We start from the raw sequence: 23204 nt of genomic DNA, 5'->3' as shown, positions 1-23204 counted from the left end.
TTTCTTTCTTTCTTTCTTTTGCACTTGATCTCTGCATTTGATTTAATTGAACAATGACCATGATGTGGATTTATTGACTTTATTAAAACCAAAAAAATGGTTCAACATATTTAAGAAGTGTGACGGGAAAAGAGAAAGCCCCACCAAGGCGTTACAACTGTCTGCTGATGTCAGTGTACTAGACACCAAAACTGGGGAATATTACTTTTAAGGAGTTATGTTTTCTATCTAATTTGGCATTCAGCATAACTACTGTAAATCGTCAGCACTCTGTAGGAACTATGACCCATAATATTAGACCAGAAAAGAAGAAACAAATCAGATGATCCTCTATGTACAACCACTCGGTGATGGTGGGAAGGAAAAACTCCCCTTTTACAGGAAGAAACGCTGACTGAATCTGCTACCATTGACTGGAGGTGCATTCATCCAACCAACTTACTTTTACCATTTTCCAGCTCCTATCTCCATAAACAATCCATATTAAATAAAATTAAGAAGAAGACGCTACACAATACCAACACTGTACCTTTAATGGTGATGTCTGGTGCTATTTGTAGTGTGTGTTCTCAGCGTACATTCTGTGGGCAGTGTGTCTTTTTTGTCTTTTCTATCCCTGGTGCTCTGATACGGTGGTAGCACTGATAAGCCGAGGTGTAAGACACTTTCTGCTGAGGGTAAAATGTTGAGAATGAAGTTGTTGCTTTTCCTGTGCCTACCAGGGCACATGGGGAGGATGATGGAAGAGAGGTTTTCAGAGGGACAAAATAACAGCTAACTCTATTTGGATTCTCTGCTCTCAAAGGGCACTGAGGTGCTGAGGGCCTGGCAGGTTTGGCACATTGAGGATTAGCAGCAATGCGTTCCATTCGATTTAATTCCTCGACCTGACGCTTTTTCCTTGTATGAGCTGAAGGCCTGCAGAATGTTAGTCAGCTTATGTTTCTAACTGTTGCCACCTGATAAACACTTTTTGGGTTTTGTTTTGTTTTTCATGTGAAAGCTCAGGCATATACATGCCAGGACTATACAGTGTTTTTACAATGACTAAACCCAAGTGTCAATCATTTCTGCTGTTTTTCCTCAGAAGGTCTTATGCACAACTTTCTTTCTTCATGCTAGCAGATGTATTTTTTTATCTGTTACTTTTTTTTCCCCACTCCAGCCTCTTTCGTCCTTAATATCGCCAGGGTTTGGAGCTATATAGCTTAGCATTATTCAAGTGTGTTATCTGCAGTTTGCTTCTTAATTTGTTTTGGTTTAGTCTGCTCTCAGGAATTTCAACTTGTTAAAAAATAAATAAATAAATAAAGGTTAGCGTGAAAATAGACCACTTCGTAACAAAGCACAACTTCCATTTACCCATTTCATCTGCAAATAATTGTACTGAGTAAACAATTCGTAAATTGTCCACAGCAAAATGACAAACAGAGAACGAGGAGCTGCAGCTGTCCCTCGTGGGAGGTTTCTCCACCAGCGAGTCAATTAAATTCAGTTGTCTGTGCTGCACTTAACTCATTTTGCTGTAAGTAACACCGTGTGCAGAATGTAAGGAGAAAAAAAAGAACTTTGATAATACGAGTAATTTCATGTGTTGGCTTCCTGACTGGGTAGAATTTTTTTCCCCACCCAATAAACGAGCCGCCACACACGTATTCTTTAGTAACCTTGGTTACAAAGGAAAGTCTAATCGCAATGGATAAAACTGGTAAATCTAAAGATCGATGCATATCTTCTATATGTTTTGTAGGGTTTTCATGGCTATTTTGAAGTACTAATGAGTAGTAACCAGTAATATGCACTTTAATAACAAATAGCATTAAAAGAACAAGTGTGGCCCTGCCATTAGTTTTTTATGAAGCACATTGTAGTGACATTCATTTAATTTCTGTTTGGGTAACTAATGTTTGCCTGAGAATTAAAACTGAGCGACAGCACAATAGTGATGGAAATGACAAAGACCAACAGAAACGAGAGACTGGGTGAGAAAAAGGAAGCCAGTCAGCCTGTGGTGGAAGTGATAAAGGGTAATGAGTTATAGCATTCACAGGTACATGGTGATCACATATATCACAGCTCCGTCAGCTCTGGCTGATTCGTGACAGAATATTTCTGCCTGATCTCACTCACAATCTCAAATGATTATACACTGAAGTGGCAATGGCTTTGCTTGAAGTCTATATGTGTGTGGCTGTGTTTGAATTAGACACTCTGTTTTGGGGGGGCTCCATGCAGACTTATCAGTCTATCCAAGTGAAAATAAGAGTAACTGGTCTGCGAAGGAGAGAAAGAGAGAAAGTGGCTTCTTTTCAGATCAACATCTCTGAACAAAGCCGGAAGCCTCCGTTAATGAATTGGACTGTCCCATACTAATGAATGGAGTCTAGAGATGGGCAAAGGAAATGAAGGGAGTAGGGGGATGTCAAACTACATGAACGATGAAGTCGCTCATATCAGGGCCCATATTACAGAAGCCTATTAGTCCTCCTGTCTCTGATGGCAATGGGCGTAATGAGGTAGTCTCCAAAGACCAGATTGATGCCTGTTTTAACACTCACACTCCAAGGATGATGAGAGAGCTTATTCTGAAGATGAACAATGGGCTGTGATAACCATAAAAAGTCTTGTTTGCTCCTGGAGTGTTGTATAATTACAGAACTTAAACTTTATCCCAGAGTATGAATTTCTTTAAGTTCATTTTTAAAATCTTGACATGCGACATTGCAATCAGAGGAATGTGACCCTATGTTAAGCAAGATGCCATTTCTCATATTGAGAGGTTTTATCATATTACAAATAAACTTGGTAGGTTAACACACTGTAATGCCGTCATTTGGAGTATTCTTCCCTAACTTAGGTGATTATCCCAGCAACCCTGCGACCCTGTTAAGGATAAGTGGAAGAGAATGGATAGATGGATATTTTATTGTTATTAATATTAAGTAAAGACTTTTTGAATCATTTTTACTATGACCAACTCATATTTAGCTCCTTGGAAAAAGGCAAACGCATTATTGCTTACATAATAATTTTACTCAGCTAAACCAGCACTTATTCAGGCAACAGGAAATATTACAGCTGTGAAGCGATTTCCAAATACCCAGTCTTCTACCACGTTGAAAAGATATTGATTTTTTTTGATAGAATAAGCCCTTTAGGCCTGTGTAACACTCAGAGGCAATTAAAGGCTTTTTCCACCTAGGTATGACACATTGATGTTCACAGACAAGAAAGATGCCAGGAATTAGTTTATGTTCAAGAGTTTCTCAAGGGTGAATGTATTTCTGGGTACAATAAAACACAGATTTATTGTTTAATTGTAACAATTTAGTGTTCTGTATGACTGCAATAGCTAATGAGTGTAATAAATGAAGTAAACGGCTGAACAAAGAAGAGGACTGACACATTTTAAAAGTATATCTTAATATAAATATTTTATTCAGTGCATTTTTGTGTATACAACAAATAATAAACAACTGGAAGTTATCAGCCAGCCACAATGTCTGCCTGTATATGTTGTTTCATCAGAGTATCTGTCTGGTAGTTTGGAACACATGATCCAACATGGGTTAATACACATAGCCTACATCATGCAGCTCTAGACCAGAATTTCCCTGCCTTCTCCCATGCAACAGATAGGTTCACCTAATAAAGACCACCTCCAGAGGAAACCAAGAAAAGAAAGTCTCCCAGAAGCATGTACCAGAAGGAAGTTATGTAGCTGAAGGGAAGCGTACATAGCCCACAAAAGGGTCCTTTTTGTACATATGTGTTTGTACATGCCCAGTGCAAGAAAGGGAAGATGTTCATTTTTGTATGACTTTATCTTTTTTTTTTCTTCACTTTTACAAATATGACGTGTCCTATAAAATGTTAAGCCACCTAAAAGTCCACAGTATTTTTTTTAAATATAGAAAATATTGTCACCACAATAAGTTACTCAAACACATAACAAGCATCCTGGGAAGGGTCATTCACCATCCTATGGTGAAGTGTATCAGTCAATAGAAGTCGACAAAAAAGGATGGTTGGGGTTTCGAAGTATGACACAAGCACAAAGGGAGGAACCGATTACGAGGACAAGAGCTAGAGACATTGTGACACTGTGGTAACAGAAGGGAATGGGGACACAGGATAGTCGTTTCATACCTCAGTCATCGAGTGTATCATCAAAAAGCACGTCAAGCACGCTGCCAACTCCAAAGTGGTTAAAATCACTTCCTTTGTCTTTCTTTTTTCTTTTTTCACAAACCTTTGCTTTCTCTCATCAAAAATGTACAATAAAAAAACAAAAAGATCCAGCTTTGCTTTTATACTGACTTGGCTTTCAGCGGCTTAAAGGGACACTCTTTTTCTGTCTTTGGTTTGCTGGAACCATTTTTCATTAATGAACAAAGATGCAAATGCTTAACGATGGCAAGGGAAGAGAACAAGAAGGAACATAATCAGTTATTAAACAAAATCTCACAGCTAATTCAGAAAATTAGCAAAAACTAAGGTGCAGCTGTGGCATCTCCAAATTTTTAAAAAAATAAAATAAAGGAAAAGGTAAAACTGCAAGAGAGCCACACTGCCCCTTATATCTCAGGTCAGTTGTACATAGGCTTCATTTTCCCATGCTAGAGAGCTCAGTCTCTGAGCGTGTGCACTAGGACGCAGGAGAGCTACCATCTGGCTGGCCACAGTCTCAGTAGCACTAGGCTGTACCATACCAGGGAGTTTATAGGCTTTGTATTCACAGAAGCATGGATGAGACAGAGATCAGGGCTTGTACGGTACCACTGCAACCTTGTAGACCAGCACCATTACTGACTGCCCTGAACACCTGCATGTCTAACTTCCCGTCCCTGTCTAACAGATACACGCGGGCTTGGTGTCTGCATGAAGAAAACTTACTGTGCACAGTAAAGTAATTACCAAAATAAGATAAAAATGAGCTAACTGGTATGCAATCATCACAAAAATAGAGTGTCTAAGGTCGTCAATAAACCTCAAGCCCAAAAATAACGTTTTAATCAGTTCCTTAATTCCAGAATGATCTATGTGCTGTTAAGTTTCTTACTGTTGATACTGTTTTGATGATGACCGACCAGGATGATAGGTGCTTTTGATTGACGGTGTCTGGTTGTTTATGTGTGATTTGTTGTCCTAGCTAGTCCTGAACCGCTGATCGGAGAAACAAGTCTGCTTGGATTCATGCTCTGCTAGAGGTAAGGTTTCACGGTTCGGCCCCAGGCCTGGGTTGGGCTACCAGGCTACGTTGATTCGTTCTGGCTCACAGCTTTCCCTCCATTGAGTACTGCTGAGGCACTCCGACTCTTGGTGGGTGTGCCACTGCCAGAGCGGGAGAACTCTGTCAAGTCGTGGAGAGATGGCTCTCTGTACATTGCAACTGTGAAAACACAAGAAAAATGCAAATCAGGCAAACTGACATGTTTTAACAATATTAGTGAAAGAGGCAGTGTTTTGTCCACTGGTTAAATGTCTGTTTAACCAGTTGTAACCATTATATTTCCAGATCAAAATACTGCCGAATATAGTAATTTCATGAGATGTTATCTGTCTCACTTGTCACCATGCTGGATTACATCATCCATTACGGCAATTAGCCTAAAAAAGGAGAGCTACCACAGCTGAATTACTGTCTCAGGCAGTAATAGGTGGCAGCTAGGGAGGATAGCAAAGTTTAATTGTTTAGTCAGCTTATTAATCAGATCATAAGCTATAATTACTCCTATCACCAGAAATACAAAACTTGTCTTTTTTCATTACTTTCAAACATAAATATCATCATGTACCCAGGAAAAAAACAGATAATATCTATGTATAACATGTTATTGTTGCTGTGCTGTTTGTTTTCTGTGATCTCACCATAGTTGTTCTTGCTTGACAATTGTTTTTGCACTATTTTAGCACATAAACATTAAAATTTGATAAATAAAGAGATTTACATTTTAAAAACCTGTGTCAGTTGATTAATGGTTCAAAATTAGCTCAGTATCGCTAAGAGACCATCCTTCTGCACACACATAAAACTACCTGCTATATTATTGTTTAAATGACAAAATAATTATTTGTCTTAGTCTTTTCTATGCATTAAAAACCTGTTCATCTAATATTTTGTGACGTTATGGAAGATTGCTCTCAGCTTATCTGTCCAAGTACTTTTTGGCACCACGTTATAGTTCCCTCCAAACTGCTGAATCAAGTAGACCCTCTTGGTGCTGAAGTAAAAAGAAAAATCTTATATTCACAGCATGACATTATAAATTCAAGAGTTGCTAGTGCTTCAGCTTTGCTGTGTGTGCAGCACTGGTCCAGTCTGCATTTAACATCACCTTTTTCAGGAGAAATATCAGTAATCTGAGGTTCATAGTCTTTGGTTTCAGGATGTTGTCAACATCCTTCTGCCTAGCATGCTATTTGATGTTCATTCCTCAGGGAGTTTGTGGCTGAAACAGCAAACCCAGTCCTTCAGACACTTTACTTAGTCCAGCATTTTTTGTGTCAGCGGCAATCCAGTGCCCATCCTTGTATAAAAACATAAATCATTGGGAGGATTCGGTTGGGAAACTGCTGATTGGTTCCAGTCTTGTTTGTAACAGCAGGCTATTCTGTTATTACAGTGATAAGTGACTGACCTCAACATTACGGTACTAGATCATTGCTATCCTCAACACCTCTGCTATTTTATGTATTTAAACCCAGAACTAACCATATTGTCATTTTTCACATTTCTCCAAACAAATCACCTAGTAGATGCTACTACACATAAAAGCAGGTGTTTGCTTCATGTATCAGGAGTTTTTGGGAGAGTTTTAAGAGGCTTTTCCACTTGGACTTGAAATGACACGAGCTAAACTCGCTACATCCAGAGGAACACAGTATGAGAGGCTGTAGGCTGAGGCTCACAGAGTGCAACCAGAAGAGCAGTGAGTAATGTCTGAAAGAGATGTCATCGCCAGTGTTGAGACAGATTCTTAATTGGTGCCCTGTAACACTTCTCCCTCTGAATGATTTCAGAGGGAATGATTCTCCAGTGCAAAGTTATTTCCAATCAACTCGCTACATCTGAAATTCAAATGAAGATTTAATAAATATTGTGCACTACAGGATACTTTAAAGTTTGTACACAAGAAGGAGTATTACAATAGTGTCTCATATTATATTTGCTATTGAAAAAAAGAAAAAAAAAACTATATTTCCTCTCCAAGTTAAAATGCAGCCACAGTCGATAGTTTTCGGTATCAGTTACAATTACTGTGTCACATAGCCTCGATCTATCCTCGTTATTCAATTCTTCTCTTTCTCTGTATTTGTCTGTCAGCATAAAGCAAGCCAGTCATTCACCAGCTGTTTCTCTTCAGTGTGTTTGAGACCCTCTGGATGGCCTGTTAAATGAAGGTGAAAAGCTATTATCGTGATCTCAGGGTTCTTAATAAGATGCTGGCTGGGGAAGCTTCCCTAAAGACACAAGAAGGGGGACCATCGATTCAGCAAATAGAAGAAATGAAAAAATTAACTCTAAACTGGAATATAAAGCACTCTACCGCAGCTGAAATACTGAAGAAAATTCCTCATATACTACTAAGGTATTCTTTTGTGTTAAGATGATGTTTTATGATTTGGTTCTTTATTGCCATTAAAAACGTAATATTTTAGGGGGGGATTTAACGTGGGTGAGTGGCAGATTTGACCCCAGGCATCTGCAATAGCCCTAGAGCTTATAGGTCACCTGCTTAACCCAGTAAGGTACACCAGCACCCGAGCGATGGCCAACTTGATGCTGTCTATGATTGCATAATAACAATAACAACTTCCTCAAAGCAAGCAAATGCACACTTATATTGCCAATATCTTCGACTTTAAGAGGTGTGCATAACAGCTGAGTCCTTATAAAAAATCTTCCTCATTCAGTCACTTTTGTCAGTTATTTGCAAAGTTTACATTGTGTGACAATCAAATTGTTCGAAGTGAAGAATACGGCCAGCGAAAGTACGTTCCAAGGACATGCACTTGGATAATTAAGCAGAGTTTAAGAGCCAAACAAACTTTCACACGACTGTATTCTGACAGAGACAATGTTTAGCAGGTGAAAAAGGACAATTTGAAACATTTTGTCTTGTTGCTGTTGCTAGCTATTATTACTGGACAAAAACATTTTTGTAAAGTGTCAGGTTGTCTACAAAAATAAAAATGAAAAATGAAAAATGAAAAATGTCAAAGCAGAATCCCAATTTGGCTGAAAACACAGAAAAATGAAATTTTCAGTCAAAGTCAAGCTTCAACATTCCAACCAGCTTCTTGGTCGTTTGCTTTCAACTGTGTACTCAGCTGAAGTGAAAATAAACTGAACTGTGAAAATTTCTACTTTACAGGAACAAAGACCTGCTATTACATCAGAATATGCCAATAACTGTGTTTCATGTGCAACCATCTGATGTGCCACAATCTCAAACGTGAAATTTGAGCTGCAAAGCAAAGATGGGTTCAAGACTAAGCACAACAATCTATCTCTTCTCCAGTTCTACAAACTATGTATGAATATGAACAATTTCCCCATTTTGAGGAGGTGGTTCTGAACCAATCTGAACCAAGTTCAAGCTGCAATTATCATCATCAGTACTACCATCACACTTCAGACACCCACCCAAAAAAAGGTTGGTCCAGCCACTGCATTTCAGAGACTAGTGTGAAATACAATATGTGGGGAATATCTGGCTTTTGAAGAATGTTACAAAAATTTAAATGCCTCTTAATAGGAAAAAAGACTACCATTGATTTAATATTCAATCTTAACATAATTTTAAAAATTATAAACATAATTTTTTTCCAAAACAGCCAGTGTAAAGCCAACCATGTACCGCATTTAATGCAATATAATGCTAACGTATTAATGTAAGTTTGACATGCTGCCATGTTTATGACATTTTTATGAGTTATGTTGGTAAAATTAATGTTAAGCTGTCACAGCAATTTCTCAAATGACTGCAATTTTGTTTTAAAAATTCACAACTGCATCAGTGACACTTAATAACAAGAGCTGTAAACATTCAGCGAGACTCCCTCATACTCAAGACTCGTGTCATAGTTTTGGCACATCCTTAAAAGTAAATTTTTATATTTAAACTTGATTATCTAAATTCAGATCATTATTTTAAAGCTCAAAAATACAGAACCAGATGACAGGATCTAAACTGCACTTAACAGTCAACAATATAAAGAAACTGCCCTCTGCATTGTTTTGAGTATTTTGCACTGCAAGCCTTTGATTTCTTACTGAGACAAAAAATGAAGACCAGGGTGTTTTTCTTTTGTCTCACTAAAAAGAAAACAGTCTCTCTCTCTTTGTCTATCCCTCTCTCTTCTTTCTGAAAGGTAAATCTGTGTCTTGTCAAAGATGAAAGGACTGTGGCCTGTTTCCTCTGTTGCTCACGGCCACATTACCACATACATATTCTTTATGGGTGGGGTTCTCAGTGAATTTACAGTCCTGCATGGGGACTGCTAGTGAAAAGTGTCAGCCTCGCTTTGCATTGTGCCTGCAATGGAGTGTGACCAGCTTGAGAAAGCTATTGAATAGGTTAATGTAAAATTCTCTGAAGAAAATGCTTAGTGTAAAGGAGCCATATAGAAAACAATGCACTTAGTTTTTAGCCAATAATATCTACAAAAAGGTCTAAAATATAAATAAAATAAAAATGGGCTAATTGAATGGGAAAACTGATACCTTTTTGAAAAGCAACCATTTTGCAAAGTAGTGTTGTGTGTACATACTTGATTATATGCCGGTATTCTCTCTCTATTATTTCTGTTACTTGTCAGTATTTTTCATTTTCAGGGAAGACTACAGTAATAATAGCTACTGTTACCTTTTACACTTTTGAATATAAGCAATTAGAACATTAATGCAACCAGGTATGGATAATACATTCCACAAACTAGTTCCTATCATATAACAGATATATTCTGAACCTTAGTATTGAAAAGTAAAAAGTAAAAGCTCTGGAAAGGCCTACCTTTTAGAGGTTTGGGAAGAAAGTGGGCTGCTGGCTTGTTCTTCTTGACATGATTCCCCTTCATGATTTCTCCTTCCTTGTTCAGACCGAGGTACCAGCCCCTGCCCGACTGCTGCTGCCGGTATATCATGGAGGAGTATGTCACATAATAGTTCTCGAACACTGACTCCTTGAATTTGCACTCCGGTGTAAAGTGTTCCTGTCAGAGGATGAAGACAATCAGATATACAGGTAGTTGGACAGTAGTTTACGAGATCTAACGTTAATTTAAACTATATCTATAAATGGAAGCAGATGAAATAAATAGTTAATTACTTGATAGTGAAACCTAATCATGCTACATGTGCTGCAAGTTCGACAAGAACTGTATCTTAAGTTTCAAGCGTCTGCTTTAATGTGCCATGATAATCTTCTAAAATCTATCCGTTCCATTTACTGTAGTGAAGAATGTAGCATAGATAACAGTGATATGACAGATATAGAAGAGTATTAATAAAACATACAGGCAGATTGAATACTATATTCTTATTTGGTCCTAGCTGTTAAATATGTATGAGAAGATCATTATCTTTCTGAGTTAGGGAACTTTATGTGTACTTGAAGTTGCACATGCATCTTTTAAGGTTTTTTGAATACTTCTTTTCTCTGTCACTGATCTACTGGGTGTGGCAGTTTTGAAGTTCATCTTCTGGACTCCATACTGTGCAAGAGTTCATATGCCCTTTGAGTTAGGTTTAGTATCTAGCACTTGTATGGGTTTTTCTCATTATTGCTACAACAGCATCACTGAGGCTTATTTCCCCTGAGACAAGTGCCTATGTGTGCGTGCATGTGTGTGTGTGTGTGTATGTGTGTGTGTGTTGGTGGTGGTGGTGGGGGTATGTGCTTAGCTGAATGTTTGCAGTGTTTGTGGAGCTGCTTGGATGGTAAGCACAGAAAACAGTGTCTAATCTGTTAGGAGACAATTTCCCTTGAGAGAGATCAAGGGACAGTGCGTAAGACTGTGCATAAGGCAAGTAGGGCAAGTCACTGGTGATTGTTCCTGCTTTAGAGTTTTCTTCTTTGGACACTTTGAAAATGGAAGTACATAAAGTGCATGCAAACACCAGCATGTGCACAGTTAGTCATATGTAGAATAACCAGTAAAAAATAAGGATGCCTCTCACAGATTAGAGTTAGACTCAGTCTTAATCCAAGTTAAAAAAAAACCCCAAAACATGACAGGTGAAAGTGATGACGTGTCTCCAAGGCCAGCAACCAGTGTGAGAGCATGACAAACAACATGTCACTACCAGACACAGTCATCTGCAACAGCGTATCTTTTTTTTTTTTTAACAGTTCAACAGTGTCACTTTTGTGAGCAGTAACAGGACTTCAAAAGGCGGAATGTCATGTGTGATGGTTTGGTTTGAAGCGTGTATACAAGACAGTTAAAGCACACAAAAGACTGGAATTTGTTGAACTTGTTAAAACAGCTCTACCACATCACACTGAGCCTTTTGTCACACAAAGCCTCAGAAGTTACTCAAGACATAAAATCTACACCTAGCTACAGTAACTGAGAACCAAGCTCATTTATCACCCCCTCTCACTGATTTAGCCTTCACAGACCATGCATCAAAAATCTCTAAAAGAAGCAGAGTGAAAGTGAAAGAAAGATGATGACACATCACCTTAATAAGATGTATCCAGTAAGCTCAGACCTAGTTCTCACTTTTGCTTCAGCATCATGAGTACCAAAATTCTACTGATAGATCAATGTTTCCACTACCATTGCAATAAGAGACAGACTCTTTTTTGCATATCTTATGTAATTTACAGTCACACTAGTCTCTCTCCTTGCCTCCATTCTGGGCTTTTCCGACTTTGTGTCTATGTGTGTGTCTTTCTACCATGGGTCGAACTACCCAATTACCAGAGTTACTAATAATCTTGTATTCAAATGCATGAAAACATATTAAAGGCTTCTTTTTTTTTTTGCTTTGTATATTATCACCATCATCTAGCTTTCAAAAATAAAAATTAGAGTGTAAGATCTTCAGTCATGTCTGTGCAGCTGTAGGCGGGCCTATAAGTTTAAGCAGTTATGTAAGTGGCTTCAGTGTGTTCTTACTGGATACCCAAAGATCGTGCTTTATTTTTAAAAGAGCTAGAAACTCCACATCAGGAGGTTTGAGGTTTGAGGGGTGGTTACAGAGCAAGTCACAGGTTTTTCAGTCTAAAGACTGGAGTTTGCTTCCTGATTTTTGCAGTTTATCCATTTTTTCTTTCCAATTTTTTTTTTTTTTTTTTTACCACTTGTTATAATTATTCCTTCTTAGCATTGCATTGGAACCTACTATAAGAAAATATGTTTGCATGTTTTTAAGTTAAAATATGCCCCCTTGTGATGCAAAGGGTCCTTTTCCATGCATCTTTTAGGTTGGAAACCTCTCTCTCACTACTTAAGACCAGTGTGTCAGGACACAGATGAAAATGTCACCCTGTGCATAATTTTGAGATACCAGAAGTTTTGACAAATCAGCATTTAAGGCCTCAAGGAGGAGAAAAAAAACAGCATATCTCAATTGCAGCAGCCTCCTTCAGCAGGACAGTCACTCAATGAACTACAAAAACTACTTTGAACACAGAGCACAATGATCCATGGGTTGAAGTAGAACAAGCCTGAGCTGGCAATCCATTAGCAGGGGCACAAGGGGCAACATACATAATATGCTGGTGGTTTTAATGTTGTGGCTGACCAGTGTAGAAAGACTAAGCAGCAGCCATCTCAGTTATGCACGAGCAGCAATTGGAACCAGAACAATAAGCTACTCTGAAGCCAAGAGTTCTGTTCTACCTTTAATAACGAGCCCATGTGGGTTTGGCTCATTACTCTCCTCCTGGAGAAGAATAAGTCCGAGTCTATTGATAAACAGACAGATACAGACACACGCACAGTTAGAGCCAGGATGGAGGAGAGGCTATTGGCCATTACAACTGTATCTGAACCGATCTCTGGACAGAAGCCTCGCTCAAACTGACGCAAAGAGGGGCCAAAATGGCAGGGGATCCCCATTTCTATTCTAACAGGACTGTGATAGACAGAAACATTCAGACTCTTTGGAGTTTGCTCCAGTAGCATTTTCTTCAGTCAATAGCATGCTGATTGTTCACTAAAACCAATCTCCCAGTGAAAAAATAAGAAAATCTTGCATCACTTTAATCACGACTCGACTGCTAGACGAAGCAGGGGGAAATCACTTTAAAAATAGAAAGCAGCCTTGTCATCTCTCTCAAAGCATTTCTCTATGGTGGATTGGCTAAATAGACCTTTAATGATTCCATAGCGCTGCATGGCCTTTTCAATGTGCAGCTATGAAAAGTCATTTTCCTAATGCTTCACAGCTGGCAACCTTACTTGGAAAAAGTTCAGAAAAGCTGTTTCACAGATACCAGAAATGGCTGAAGTAAATCAGATGAAGTAAGTCTCCCGTGTGTTTGATATAACCTGGACAACTACCCCTGCTGTGCTAGTACATCACCTTGTTCCTAATAATGAAGCCTGGAACTGTTAATAAATTTTTTACATTTAATACAAATGGAAAAAAAAAATCATATATTCCTTCTAAAGAAGCTTTGTAAAGGATGCTTTTATTTAACTTTATAGACCCTCTTTGTATTAGCATGCTCTTTGACATGCCTGGTAGGCAGAATAGAGATGGAGAATTAAAGGTTATCTTTTCACGATTTATTATCATGAAAAGAGTCCCTTTTTATTCACACATTTTTAAAAAATATTTCCCTGTTCATTAATTACACATTGAATTGTATGATTTGTGGTTCACAGGTTGGCTACCCATATATTCTATGTTATAAAAAAGATGTCATACTAGTAATTCTTAGTTAGTAATTGAATTTTTTTGTGTAGTTTTTTTTTATCATTATTAAAACTTCACAGCGTTCATACTTAGGTTTATTAAATTTTGCATTTTGAAAACGACAAATGAGCTCTCATTTCAGCAGTCACAAGCTTATCCAAATGTAGTCTTATAAACAAAAGGCTTTTATTGTCAAATAATATTGCATACAGAGAACCGTCTGCTGTTTTACAACAGCTGAAGGCATGGTAGTATTGCCTGAGCACGGTCTAATAACTGCCTGTAGGAGGGAGACATTTAAAAGCTGATGAAGTGTTAAACATACTGTGCTAAAGGATGTTTCCTTGTCATTTTAAAAAATACATTGACATGCATGGAAAGACCCACAATCTCCATCTGGGGAACCTGCACACACACACACACACACACACACACACACACACACACACACACACACACACAATTAAACAAATCAAAAGTGGTATGGGTAACCGTTAAATGAGTATTCCATTAGCAAAGCAATCATGTCAAGAAACACTGTCAGTTACGATGCACTCTTAAATTGTTTGCTTCAGGGGAGCAATTGCAGCCCAGTAATGTTTTTCTGATCCAATCAGCTGGAGGAGAAATACTAGCATAATGGAACTGATCTCCTCTGTAAATATACTGGCTGGATTTCGACGAGACAAGACAAGCCAAATCAATGCTATGTGCGTATTCAGCTGCCATATCAAAACAAAAATGACACCAATTATACCAGTGCATTCAGAACTGAGTGTTGTTCTTTGCAGACACATTAATTCACAGTGACTGACTGGGCAGTGGAGGCAAATCTTACTAAAACTGTTTTTTCACTGCCAGTGAAACTGGACTAAAAGGGTTTTTTCTGGGGTTTTTTTTAACTTTAGCTAAAGAAGAAGAACATACTGCCAGTGGTGTTCAGTTGTTTGGGGATAAATTGAGATTTTTAATCTAGTGGAAAAGACCCTTGCAAATACCAAACACAAACAGGCACACCCACACAGGGTACACATTTAATTTACAAGCACAAGCACATACACACAGCACAAAGTAGTTAATGACACAGCTCAATGGAGTGAAACCATACAGCAGTGGCTATTTACCAAAGGTATTGTGCTTGCTAAATAGCTGAAAAGGCGAGCGCCAACCACATATCAAACAGGAGTGCACTAAAACACAAATACATAATGTACAAGGACATAATACACTTCTTTGATACCCTTCTATCTGTAATTTTATTTGCTGTGCAGTGCTAGTTCTGAAGAGCGTTCATGGGATATTTTCTGTAATTACAATTTACAGATGACTCTTGAGTGCCCCACATGCTGACAGCTTGTATTTGTGATTGCTGACACAAACCTCACAGGCAGTAGATTGTCATGAAAAGTGAGAAAAGATTATTTTTTACTACAAACACATGTTTTGGTTACATTTTAAAGAATAAAACATGCCCTTTAATGGCCTCTGAAGAAAAATATTCTGAGTTAAAATGCATTTCTAAACATAAACTAAAATAGTAAGTGAGACTTCAAAAAGAACCTTTTTCTTTTCCAACCCACTCTTCTGATGATCTGTCCTTTAACTTTTGTATTTTTTGGCACTTTTTAAATGAGCATGCAGGACTTCACAGAATGTATGACCATTGTATAGATTTAAATGTCAGGTATTTTAGCCTATAAACTTCAGTAGTTGCCTGATAAATATCTTCACCCCAAGAGCCCTGAACTCTCCATTTTACACGTATGCTCACACACAGCAGTCTAGACGAGACTCAACTGGAGCCATAGTGACTCACACTAATTCAAATTTGACCCACCAGGAAATTAATAACACCACTTCTAAGGCACCTCGTGAGATATGTGCACACACCTTAGCTCAGCATCTAAAAACATGCTTGCAGATCTGAAACTATATCAGCAAGGATTGTTTTATCCATATTAAAAAGCAGTGAGTTGGTAACTGCATGTTTTTGTTGATTCTTTTAGATTATACCAACAACAGTTATTCCTTGTTAATAATATTAGTCGAATTCTAATGCTTCATTAATTCTGACAAAGGAGAGAAGCAAACAGAAAAATAGAGGATAGTAAAGTAAACTACATATTAATTGGATCTTCCTCTCCCACACGTTAACACTGATAGATGAATATATTTTCACTGGTGCATTCTGTCTCACCCACACATGTGCATTCTTTTTTCTCACTTTTCATTTCTCTCACACTACCTTTTTCTTGGTGTATGTCTCCTGCTCCTAAATGTACGGAACACGTCGTAATGTATGATCAAATACACAGGGAGGCAAAGCAGTCTATGCTCCAAAAGGTATTCACTTATTTGGATCAAAGGAAATGCAGAGCACTGGTTGAATCTAAAAATGCATATACATTTATAATAAATGACAAAATAATATTAGTGTCTAAAATGTAATCTGTAATCTGACTATATATGAATTTCGGGAATCCCCTTTGTTTTATTACAAACGTGTTTCCACACTTATTTATGCACAAACCAATGAATGCAGAATAACTATATAACTATATCTATAATATAGCAGCACCACTCAATTCCCAACCCAGAGCACATTATCTGCTGTTCCACTGTTGATTAGGATTCTCCCTACAATAACTGACTCCTGGCTTAATGTGTGGCTAGAAGCCAACACTTTACCAGAGCAGCTATCCCAACAACACAAATACTAATTGTTGGCTTTCCATTCACTTCGGTTTCATTTCTAATTTAGCTGAAATAGAAAACTCAACAACCCAATACTTATCTGCATTCATACAATTTAAAAAAGAACAAAAAACAAAACAAAAAACTACTCTATTTGATCTGAGCTCTTTTATATCTCTTTATATCTATTACATATAAAACAGCATATGTAAAATACTGTTTTAGCATTTTGCCCTGGGATTCCCTCATTGGATAGAAACTGAGCTTTCAATATGGTGATCCAGATACTTGTTTCCCTAAAAGATGTAAATATATATAACTCACATCATCCCACAACATCTTTTTCACTTATAACACTGATCATGCCGCCAGACTCAGCCAGAATCTCACCAGGATGAGAAACAAATGGGGTAAAATTACATTACACACCATCTAGTGTTGTAATGACTCATTATCTATGCAGATGTCTTACCAGTGGAAAGTTCTTAGTGTGATTATATAGACTTTGAATTGGATTTTGAGTTCAACAAGAAGGCATCAGTCAAACATTTCAGGAAACCTGGTCAGAAAGTTTGGAATAAATGAATATCATCTGCATAGAAGTGACAGAACCAGAAGTACCACCGTCAAATAGTCTATTTTGTAAACGGGTTTTAAAATGTTATTTCAAATTCACAACAGAGTTGTTGCAATCAAATACAACACATGTAACCAAGACTGAAATGTAAAAAAAAATGCATACTATGCCAATCTAAGGCATTGAGAGTGTTTGCTAGCGCTGTCCTTAGAAAACGTTGTTTTTACCGTTTCTTGCCGCTGTAAACACCACAGTTTTGTTCAGAAAAAGTTGAAATGGAGATTCTGGGTCGCTGCATCTTGTTGCTGTGTCATCTTAAATCAGTCGTGTGATTTTGACACGCCGGCGCGTCCATCGACCCCAGAGGGTTCATTTTCATATAACAACTATTGTTATGTTTTTAATTTTCAGTCTGTTTTTTGAGGTCATTATTTTTATGCTAACATTATTTTTTAATGCAGACACTTTCTCCTCAGTGATGTTTTTTTTCCTTCAACTTCTGTTAATGTTTTGGCATGTAGGAAAGGTGTTTATAGAAGGGGATAGCCAGAGCACAATTTCCATATAATCTGCATAAAATTTGCATAAATCAGAGTGATTGTCACTCTTCCTGTCTGACGTCTGCCTAAAGCACGGATATATTCAAGCCTACAAACTGATGGAATGGTAAGAAAATATTTTAATAGATAAAGTGAGTATCTCAGAGACTTTCAGTAAAGACTGAAGGCTGTTGAAACTTTCTCACTTGACTGTAGATTTTTTTAAAAGGTCATATTCATATCATCTCAAATGAGTTTAAGTCTTTGCTAGAGCTGCTGGTTTGAATCTAACTGTTTTTTTGCAATGCCACCTCTGCAACAGGCCAATCATTTTGTTTTAATACATATAAATTGACTGGGTTATAGTTTACTTTTAATTTGCCAGCTAGCATTATTGCTTGCTTGGTCGTGGCTCAGGCAGTAGAGCAGGTCATTTACTAATTATAAAGTTGGTGCTTTAATCCATGGCTGCTCCAGTCTGTATGCCAAAGTATTCCTGGGCAACATACTGAACCTTGATTCGTCAAAGCATGAATGTGTGTGAATGTTACATAGAAAGCACTTAGGCATAGAAACAAATGACTGAACTGTTGAATGAAACATGTATTATAAAGTACCTTAAGTGCTCAAGTAGAATAGCAAAGCACTATATAAGAACCAGTTTATTTACTGTATGTACACATACTAAATTCTGCCTTACTGGATGTTGAACCTGCCAGATATTTTACATGTTTGTAAGACATTGTATAGCAGCAGTAATACTGGCCTCTAAGAGGGATATCAAAGGCTTATCTGCCTTTTACTATGGGTTAATTAGCAAACATAATTGAGTTAATGTTAGTTAATGCTCAAGTGGATCTCTGTAAAATGTGCATATGTTTATTAGTCAAGCAAACTTTACGCCTGATCCATTTTATTTTAGGGGGAAAAACTGCAAAGACAAACAGACACACTTGCAGCTTGGAAGTTCCACATGAATTCATAGTAGCAATTGCTTTGTCAGGGAGCCAAAGGCTTAAGGCTGATATCGGCTTAAGAAGAATGTCCCAGTATGTCGTAAACAGCATGCAAACTATCCCTGGATTGCCAAACTTTCTTCAGTCCCTCCCACCACCACTTAACCTTCACACCAAAGCACCAGCAAATCTTTGTTCAGTACCAAAAAGAAACTTCCAGAGCTGCAAAATAAAGCCAACACAAAAGTGGAAAAACCTGGAGTTTAGTTTCTCCAAATGGTAATCAGACTCCACAGACTTTCATGTTGAAATGTCCAGCTTAGCAGCGCTGAAGAATTATATTTACGTCAGGTACAGAAGACATTTTTGGCTCTGTGGATAGTTTCCTTTTTCATGGGATGATCATTAAAGTGGACTTATCTGTGTGCTGTTAGTGCCTTTAGGATCATTTTAATGGATTATGTGACTTATGTCATGGCTTTTGTTTTGGTACAGTCAACTAAAAAGTTTATGTCTTAGTTTTGGTGAGTGAAATTTCAGTATTTTGTTACTTTAGTTTGTTACTTGGCAACAATTAGCTGATATGTCTGACTATGCATTGTAGCCATACAGTAATGATTGCAACTTGCTAACCAAGATAGCAAACAATAAATGATAAATTTGCATTCCACTTTTCATCCGTCCAAGTTCACTTGTGGCTCCAAAAAATCAACAGAGGCCAAAATATTAATCACGATGGTGTGTGTGAAGTACAAAACCAGCGAGTGACTGTGGCTACATATTTTATGCTGCTCAGTACTTTTCAATATTTTCTTTTCACATTTAAGGTTTTAGCTCTATTGCCAATTTCAAATTTAAAGTAATGGTGTCAGCTCCATATAAACCTATTTATTAAGTGGTGCTTGTGTGTGTGAAAGAGTACATTCAGGCCAGAGACAGAGTGGCCAGGAGGTTTGATCGTCTTCTTTGTTCATCTCATTATTTTCAAAATGTGTAACAGATAATTTGTCAGCAGCAACTGCAGAGTAAAAAGTCACAAGATCATTAGGTTTGTTGTTTCCAAGCTAGATGCCATTAATTATTTGGGAGACCTTTTACCATAAAGAACAATTCTTAGTAATTTGATTATGAAGACATTCTGTCTACAAGGAATGTGTACATGGAAGCCCTCTGGGTGCACATCTAACCAGCCTGTCAGTCTTCTTAGTGGCACCTGCCACTGAGAGGTAGTACGGTGGTGGCATTTGCAAAAAAAAAAACAAAAAAAAACCCCACTAACAGGGGTAGGCAAACAACTGAATGATGCACTTTTTCACTGCTAAACCTGCTTACACACTCCTTGAACTCCTTATTCATGTTAAATTACATCATTTTTTGTTTTGTTTTGTTGTGTTTTTCTTTTTAGTCAGGCTTAGTATGATGTGTCTTACCGATGTGTACAGGAAGCCCTCACTGTTCATAGCCAGATAGAGTTTGGTCTGCACCCCCTGGATGGCCACAACTCGTAGCCCCACTGGAATAAGGTTGAACATGGCTAGAAAGAGATTGGACAAGAGAAACAAATGATAACAAATTTATTCTGCAAACAGTGCACTTATGTTAAACAATATATATGGTAAATAACAAAAAATGTCAATGTAAACCAATTACAATATTGTTTTATGATTTTATTGTTTCACTGATATTACAGCAGCAATGTCATCTAACAGTAAATGGGGTTACTATGGCCACAAGTGCAGGAGGACATGTCATGCTGTTTTTAGTAACTGTAGTCAAAGCACAGTCAGTACAGCAAAATGCAATCATTGAGAATCATTGAAGAATCCACTGGTAACGGTAACAAAGAAAGCAACCATATGTTTATTGTTTTAGCTCTTGTGTTGCTAATTCTGCATTCACATCTAAGAAAGAAAAAGAAAACCTTGCATAACTTTGGATGCATAGACCACATACAAACACACACACACACACACACACACATATATAAAAACCTGTCTATGACCGGAGGGCTGAAAGCAAATTGTGAGGTTGACAGAGCCAGCGGCAGCCCGGCTGCTGTGTAGTATATCTCTACCTAATTAGTGTTAGCCTGTATAGTGTGTGTGTGTGTGTGTGTGTGTGTGTGTGTGTGTGTGTGTGTGTGTGTGTGTGTGTGTGTGTGTGTGTGTGCGCACACGTGTAGATTTCATAAGTTGCTGGCACTGAACACCGCAGGCTGACTAGAGGAAAGCACATGAATGTCCACCTGAGAGTCTCCATGCTTGCTTCTGTTCCCAAAAAAGGAAACTTCTCGCCTATTGTACTGACTATTGTTGGACACACTCCCAAATTCCACTGCCACTGCTGTGGGTTGTTGTTGTAACATTTGATGGTACTAAATAAAGCAAGTAAAGTCCATAGAAAAATAATGTTTCTCTTAAATTTCCCCTTTTGAGTGTCAAGCGTTTATGTTATCACATTATAAGAACTTTTCGATTTAGACACACGAGAAGACAAAGTAAACTTCTGTCAGTTGAGCTGTGAGTCAGTGTGCTTCCTTACTATAGATCCTCTTGTCAGCCACTTAGTAGATCTGTAAAGTCCTTAGAGCAAAGCACACTATATGGGTTTTATGATAGGCTATTTCTTTTGCTCTTAATAAAAAAAAACCCTACTGACTTCCTTCTCTCTGGGTTTTTTATTATATACAATGCTCAAAGGCATGTGTGATATATTTACTTTGTACTGCATTTTCAGGTCATTTCTGGTCCTGTGAAAAGCCCCAGAACCAGTCACTCTCTAGTTCTGTCTCTTTCTTATCTCTCTACTCCTTCTCTTCTTTTAATCCATATTTTTGTTTCCATCTTCAGTCGCCACATGAAGTATTCTTCCGAAAATACACTCTTGTCTGTTCTAATATCCTTATTGACATGTTTCAAATCATCTATCCCAGCTATCCTTCTGCTTAATGCTAATGAATTTTGTTTATGCATGGTGGATGCTCTCCCATGCATCCACAATTTTCAGAGACATTCTTAGGTGCTTGTGTAGTTGAGTCAGTGCAGAGTAAAAAGTCACAAGCCCATTAGGCTTGTTGTTTCTGAGCTTGGAGCCATTAATCAGGAGACATTTACCATAATCTTCAGTAATTTGATTATGAAGACATTCCGTCAACAATGATTGTGTACATGCAAGACCTTTGGGTGCACATCCAACCATCCTGTCAGTCTTCTTAGTGACGCCTGCCACTGAGAAGCACTGCAATGGTGACATTTGGAAAGAAAAACACTAGCAGGGCCATTGTTAGGCAAACAGCTGAATTATGCATGACTCGTTCACTCTTGGACCTGCTCACATACTTGTCTATTATAATATCTGTTATGACATGTTTCAAATAATCCATCCCATGAGTGTATTTTCCAGCCATTTAAAATGACACATGAATTAGATGGTGACTTGGCTAATCAAAAGTAATATATGAGAGCTGCTTATATTCTTAAAGTACTTTGGTAAAGTCTAGTTTATAATGTCCATATTATACAACAGTTATCATACTTTTTCTCTAATCTATTCATTATATAATCAGACCTTCTGTTTATTTCTCCTAACAACTCTAACTCTTGCTCACTGCTGCTGAATGCTGCATTTGTATGGTAGATTTTCTTTCATGCAATTCTCAGTGAGATTTGTAGTATATTTAAGTCAAATTGTTAATTAACTTGTCTGGCTAAAGATGCATCCCCTCTCAAACAGAAATGAAGACCGTCATCATTAATGCAGCTTTCAAAAAGATGGCACTAAAAATCATAACGCTCTATATTGAAGACGTAAAAATTACAGTCTGGTGCATGTTGATGTTTTATACAGCTCAAACGTAGGACCTACCACAGAGTTTCTGCAGTATTTTTAGGTGTACTCTAACTTATGCATTTAAGCTGATAAATATGATTGCCAAATATATATTTGGTGATTTTGGACCTCTGTAATTGTATTTGGACCTGTGTAATTCAATTTTGCATCAACTATTCCTTGTCTGTAATTTTGACCTGATTTGATGGCTCCTTTTCTCTAAAACCTCTTGCTGTTCTTGTCTTTGTAATTGCACCCTTCTCACTGCATCATTCCACTGAGTTTTCTGCCACGATACTCCCACCAAGATGCGCACGTACGCATCTGCACTCTACTTCATTTCAGAAGGATTACCAGCTGGTTTACTGATGGGGATTTTCGAGAGGTGAAACTCAATTACTTCTTGGATCCTAGAAACACCTGAGCACACTGGAGAGGATGATAGGTCTACCACCCACTCACAGACCTTTCCTGCTGCACAGAGGAATATGGAGTAAGAAGGGCGAGGAGGCCTGAGGGATAGTTTTCACAATTGCTTGCAAGCTGTCTAAGTTCCACGTACTAACAGCCATGAAGTCACAGAACAGTCAAATTTTAAATACTTTCTTTTACTCATTCTGGGAGCAACATGACAGCAATTAGAGTAGCCTGAATATGACAATATGACAAAGTATTGAAGCTTAAAAGGAAGCTGCGGTGACAACAGTGTAAGGCACTTCTGTGGTGAGATT

General features: G+C 37.8%; 1 protein-coding gene across 3 annotated transcripts in view; it reads right to left on the bottom strand.

Moving 5' to 3' along the window:
• Nucleotides 1–3415: 3415 nt before the first annotated feature.
• fgf13a (fibroblast growth factor 13a) overlaps nucleotides 3416–23204 on the bottom strand; it is a 97743-nt gene continuing 77954 nt past the window's right edge. For all 3 annotated transcript variants that reach the window (XM_085432662.1, XM_085432672.1, XM_085432682.1), the window contains 3 exons: nucleotides 20076–20179; nucleotides 10020–10218; nucleotides 3416–5392 (listed from right to left, as the gene is read on the bottom strand). In XM_085432662.1, coding sequence (XP_085288788.1) covers nucleotides 5256–5392; nucleotides 10020–10218; nucleotides 20076–20179 — 440 coding nt within the window. In that variant the 3' untranslated portion in view covers nucleotides 3416–5255. The remainder of the gene's footprint in view (nucleotides 5393–10019; nucleotides 10219–20075; nucleotides 20180–23204) is intronic.

The sequence above is a fragment of the Copadichromis virginalis genome, linkage group LG2 (assembly GCF_057382275.1).
Source record: "Copadichromis virginalis isolate Kocher_CV1m ecotype Utaka linkage group LG2, C_Virginalis_male_GT1.1, whole genome shotgun sequence".
NCBI lineage: Eukaryota > Metazoa > Chordata > Actinopteri > Cichliformes > Cichlidae > Copadichromis > Copadichromis virginalis.
The sequence above is the reverse complement of the archived record's forward strand: the minus strand, read 5'-3'. Positions and strand labels throughout refer to the sequence as shown.